Source organism: Corticium candelabrum, chromosome 18, assembly GCF_963422355.1.
Source record: "Corticium candelabrum chromosome 18, ooCorCand1.1, whole genome shotgun sequence".
In the NCBI taxonomy this organism is placed as follows: domain Eukaryota; kingdom Metazoa; phylum Porifera; class Homoscleromorpha; order Homosclerophorida; family Plakinidae; genus Corticium; species Corticium candelabrum.
In genome coordinates, this window is record NC_085102.1 from 5,897,794 (window position 1) to 5,902,793 (window position 5,000).

Here is a 5,000-nt window from a genome sequence, read left to right on the forward strand (position 1 = left end):
AGTTGCTTTGGTTAAATGGTGTATAATAGTTCAATGTTTGAAAATACATGTATTGACAGACAGAGACAGGCAGACAAACAAACAGACAGACAGACAGACAGACATACACAAACAGAAAAATAAACAGACAGACAGGCAGACACACAGACAATATAATATAGTCTTCGAGGTCCTTTGGCCTTGGAAATATGTTAAGAAAATGTATTAGACTTTGAGAACACTAGCGATCAGTAGTTTGGGTTGAAATGTAATAGCTGTGACTTATGAAAATATACTACCATTCACAGACAGACAGCCAAACAAACAGATAGACAGACAAGCAGACATATCTCAACAGACAGACAGACAGACAGACAGACAGATAGGCAGATAGACAGGCAGACAGACGAATGAACAAACAGACGGAGAGACAGACAGACAGACAGACAGATGGACAGACAAATAAACGTTTGCCAACTGTGACATATCCTAACACACTCCACCCGACCAATCAGTCTCTTACTGCAAATCTGCTTGTGAACCAAGACGAGGAAACAAATCAGGATCATTGAGATCAAGATGCTTCTTCGCTGCAACAGGTTTAGAGCCATTGCCTGAAGTCAATCGATGGCGCTGACGAGCACCACGTTGTTTCGACTGTTGCGAACCAGACAGAGACTGACCACTCCCACCTGATCAACAATACAGTAATTATTAATATTTACTAATGACAGCAAAATAATTAACAAATACTAATACATTTATTTAATAAAAGTTATAGTACACACAAATATAATAAATATATTTTATAATTTAATAAATATATAATGTATTGCACAAATTATAAAATACCCGTATTATTAAATATACCCGTATGTATATTATCATTACTGCAACAATTTTGACAACAAATAATTAAACACCTGCACTTCCTGCTCGGCTTTGTGTCCGTCTTCTCAGGGGAGACGTCGACTCATTGGTATCAACCACCAATCTGGCTTGTTCTCTCAACCAGTTCAAGAAGTCGGGGACGAACTTTTTACCATCACTTGTCTACACATCGAACACTAACTTTTCAAACAAAGATGAGTGTAGCTGCAAGCTGACGTCTGATCGTGAGATTCGTGAGATAATTTCTACTTGTGATACTTTCCCGATCATAAAATCCGCCAGGATCATTGCGACACCCTGCCTCAAGCCTTCCGACATGTTGTAGCAGTGCAAAGAACTAAAAACTCGACAAAAATTTAACCAATATACGGGATATCGATAAGTCCCGGATTAGACAGCATTACCGTTGCCATGGTTGCTAAAGTTTGTTTATTTGATATCTGACAATGTGCTTTCAATAGGCAATAAATTGAAATTATAACTTCTAATAAATTACAACGCGTTTCTACTAAGAAATCTCACTAAAACTTCGTATTCGTTCAATAACTTAAATATTGCGAACTGTTTCTACAGTTGTACACGTGACAATTCATAAAATTCAATCACCATCATTATAAAACAAGAGATATCGATCAATAGATCAAAAAAGGTCAATCGCCTAGTCAAAAGTACAATACAACAAATGCATTATCTCCTAGCTACAGTACAGTGGTGTCCACATATCAGTCACTGTCTGAGTCACTGTCATTAACATCCAGATTAGGTTACAGTTTATGCAGCTGGCACATCACATTGTAGTATATAAAGCCCACAGCTGCTAGTAATTAATTAATCAATATAGAGACTAAAGTCAATCCGTTTAGAGCTGTAAAATTCCTGATTTCCATCACCAATCTTCTTTACCCAAATGCCATCCTTAAAATACTCTTTCTCCATCCACTCTTGCATCTGAGAGCTGGAAAACGGTCCATGAATGTCGGTGTCATTCTTCTGCCATTTGTACTGCCACAGAACTTCTGAGCTACTGATAGCACTCACTGTCTCTCCCTCTGAATTCTTTTGGTCATTTTCTTGACGTAGCTGGTACGACAATTTTTCATACGTGTCTCCATAAATATCATCGTAACCAAGCTGTACTAGTTGATCTGCTAGTTCTGTTAGTCGAAACATCAGCTCTTTTGATTCACTTTGATCTTTTGTTTCGTCCTTCTCGAATTCTTCTGCAAACAGATCATACGCTTTTCCTCTCTTGTTTGCTCTTCCTTCCTTTCCTTTATCTGATCCTCCCAATCGTCTCAATGTCTTTGCAACTGTCTCTCCAGGTTTCATCATCTCAACAATACCTCTCACTATATTCAGCCTATCAACAACTTCCTCTTGCTCAACTTCGTCTTCTTCTCCACCTAGGGTATCCAGTTGTCTTTCAGTAGCCTTTTCATGCACTTCTTTCCAGTCAACTGTCTCCAACCAACCATCCTCTACAGCTCCTGCGTCTTTATCTGCTATGTAATGCCCGTCAGCATCAAAGTGACCTTCTTCCATCTCTTCATCAAGATTAAACGGCGTTACGCGTATTCCTCCCTCTGAAAAGTCAATAGTTTTCTCTTCCTGTCCTTCAACGTCTTCTTCCTCTAGACGATCTGCTCGTTCATGATCACCTTCCAATTCCTCGTCTTCATCACTGTCTAAAGAATGTTTTTCTTTGAAGCGACTGTTACGTTCTATGTCATCATCTTTCTCCGCGATGGTGTCTTCAAAGGCAACTCGTTTGCGTTTTCTGCTAGACATTCTACTACGCATGCGTAGGTTAGCTGGCTCTGCTCGAGGTGCACAGTATAGTTCAAAGATCAATAGAGGTGTCACTTATGTGTAACGGTGTTCAATATAAATTTTCACGCGAATGAAATTCATAATGCGAGATCAGTTGTATTATGATGCAATCTCGTACTGGTGTGTGTGCGTGTGTGTGTGTGTGTGTGTGTGTGTGTGTGTGTGTGTCTTCAAACCTGTGTGTAGTCAGACACCTTGAAGATGACATATCAAACTGTAGAATTCCATATGCACTGTACTGTACATATGTACAGATTGTTATTTTCAGATAGTGCATGTGCTGTAAGAAGCCAAAACCAATAAATACACCAAAGTCTAACAGATGATCAAGACTGTAGCGTATACTCATAATATACTAAATACTTTTAGTCTTTGCTCTAATGTTAGTTGATCAATTTCACTAATTTAAAGTCTGAAGACCTCAATATTTGCACTACAGCTACTTCTCAGACGCATGAGACCGGCTGGATTAATACACTTTCAGTGACAAGATCCCTCTACACATATTGTTGAAACAGAACACCATAGAATGCTCATCAACATCAACTCTGGAAAGTTAAATTACCTGCCACTTTCTTCTTGCAATGAATGCTCGTAAACGAGACGTGTCCAACAGGTCAGTTGAAATAAATGAATCCTGCATACATATATGTATATATATATATATATATATATATATATATATATATATATATATATATATATAAGTTAAGACACAACCACATCATAAGCTGTAGTCATTCTATGATAGTAGGGCATCAGTTTGTGAAAGGAATACGTAAGCAATTGCTATATGTTCAGCTAAAACAAGATGTAGCCAATTTTTACAGTAAATCCACCCACTGGCTGCATGTAAGCCTATAATGCCGTCTCTCGTCCACAGCGCACTCACTCACAATCGACTATCTTACGAGCACGACATTTTGTAACCCACAAACAAACCCAAATTTTTCAATTCAGATGAATGATTGACAGGTACACTCAATGACTCTACAGTATGTCATGTTCAATAAACATTACAAAAAAACTGCTTGACCTGCACAAATAAATTTAATATTAATACCGTATCATCTCTACCATAAACATATCCTTATTTTTCAAAGAACCTGATCGATGTGTCTTTATTAGAGACGTACGTGTCTTTGTTGGAGACCGTGTCTTAGATAATTTCAATGCTTGCTTACATTAACAATACAATTTAGGTATCATCTATCACCACCTAATACATTATGTTTGACTACTGGTAATAGGTGCTTCACGAGACATGCGCTTTTATTGGAAACTGTGACTTTTATTCTTTGGACGAGGTCCCACAATGTGCTTTTATCGGAGGACAAAACTGTATTGAAGACCTGTGTTTATGTTAGAGATACTACGGTATATGATCTATTAAACTTCAGGTCAAACCTTTATCCACTGATCTTCTAGACAATCTTCAACAGTTCGCCTTAACCTAAAAACGTCTACCAATGAATTTCCTACATTGCTGACTATTACTCTTACTCATTACCTGGAATCGCATCTTAGTAAATTCTGAACAAATAGTTTAGCTTTCTCAGACACTTTCCTCCATGGTGCTGTCTGGTAACTGCATTTCACTGCAGCAATATTCACTGCCGTCTCACTCACAGTTTCAGCATAAAATGGTGAAAAACCAGTCAATCTGTCACATCAAGCAATTGTACTACATCATATCATCAGATCACCAGTACACTACAGCCCATGTCCTCACAATGTGTACGTTATTGCTCCTAAACTCCTATACAAAACCTGTATTACACTCTAAATAGATCTTCTTACAAACGCCATACCACATATCAGACGCCAAGCTCAAAGGCTCGTTTCTTACAACTTCCGGTGCTAAAAAGTTGTAAAACAAGACACTAGGCTATTAAATGTCACAACAGGTCCACAAGTAAAATTAATTAATTAATTAATTAATGCTGTAGTATACATGACGACAACACGTCAACATTTTTGTAAATATCAATGACACAACAGCAGTTACTGCACAGAATGTTTGTAGACAGAAGCTACCAAATGTACTAACACTCAGCAGACTCACCACAGAATTCTGCATTTCCAATCACTTTCAGAATTAATGGCTCGTTAGCAACTTTCTTGCTTGATCCAAAATCAATAAGTTTTATCCGAAATATTTCAGCCTCATCAGTAGCAACCATTATGTTTTCAGGCTGGTAAAACCACAAACACTACACATAAATTGTGTGTGTGTGTGTGTGTGTGTGTGTGTGTGTGTGTGTGTGTGTGTGTGTGTGTGTGTGTGTGTGTGTGTGTGT

The 5,000-nt window shown here is 38.0% G+C and overlaps 3 protein-coding genes across 3 annotated transcripts in view; all 3 read right to left on the reverse strand.

Moving 5' to 3' along the window:
* Positions 1-740, reverse strand: part of LOC134193773 (codanin-1-like) — a 12,983-nt gene extending 12,243 nt beyond the window's left edge. The window contains exons 1-2 of the mRNA XM_062662606.1: positions 733-740; positions 503-664 (exon numbers count right to left, since the gene is read on the reverse strand). Of these exons, the coding sequence (XP_062518590.1) occupies positions 503-664; positions 733-740 (170 nt within the window). The remainder of the gene's footprint in view (positions 1-502; positions 665-732) is intronic.
* Positions 741-1,443: 703 nt separating this feature from the next.
* On the reverse strand, positions 1,444-2,678 carry LOC134193947 (CD2 antigen cytoplasmic tail-binding protein 2-like). Its single transcript, XM_062662817.1, has one exon. It carries the CDS (start codon positions 2,668-2,670, stop codon positions 1,699-1,701), a length of 972 nt encoding a protein of 323 aa, XP_062518801.1. The 5' UTR covers positions 2,671-2,678; the 3' UTR covers positions 1,444-1,698.
* A 224-nt stretch (positions 2,679-2,902) lies between these two features.
* The window catches only part of LOC134193774 (kalirin-like), a 25,249-nt gene continuing 23,151 nt past the window's right edge, over positions 2,903-5,000 (reverse strand). Inside the window, exons 48-54 of the mRNA XM_062662607.1 lie at positions 4,766-4,895; positions 4,512-4,560; positions 4,433-4,459; positions 4,211-4,363; positions 4,108-4,153; positions 3,266-3,337; positions 2,903-3,197 (exon numbers count right to left, since the gene is read on the reverse strand). Coding sequence (XP_062518591.1) covers positions 3,147-3,197; positions 3,266-3,337; positions 4,108-4,153; positions 4,211-4,363; positions 4,433-4,459; positions 4,512-4,560; positions 4,766-4,895 — 528 coding nt within the window. The 3' untranslated portion in view covers positions 2,903-3,146. The remainder of the gene's footprint in view (positions 3,198-3,265; positions 3,338-4,107; positions 4,154-4,210; positions 4,364-4,432; positions 4,460-4,511; positions 4,561-4,765; positions 4,896-5,000) is intronic.

Bases quoted from the DNA above. Each gene is read 5' to 3' on its own strand.
- LOC134193947 (XM_062662817.1), bottom strand. From the start codon at position 2,670: ATGCGTAGTAGAATGTCTAGCAGAAAACGCAAACGAGTTGCCTTTGAA.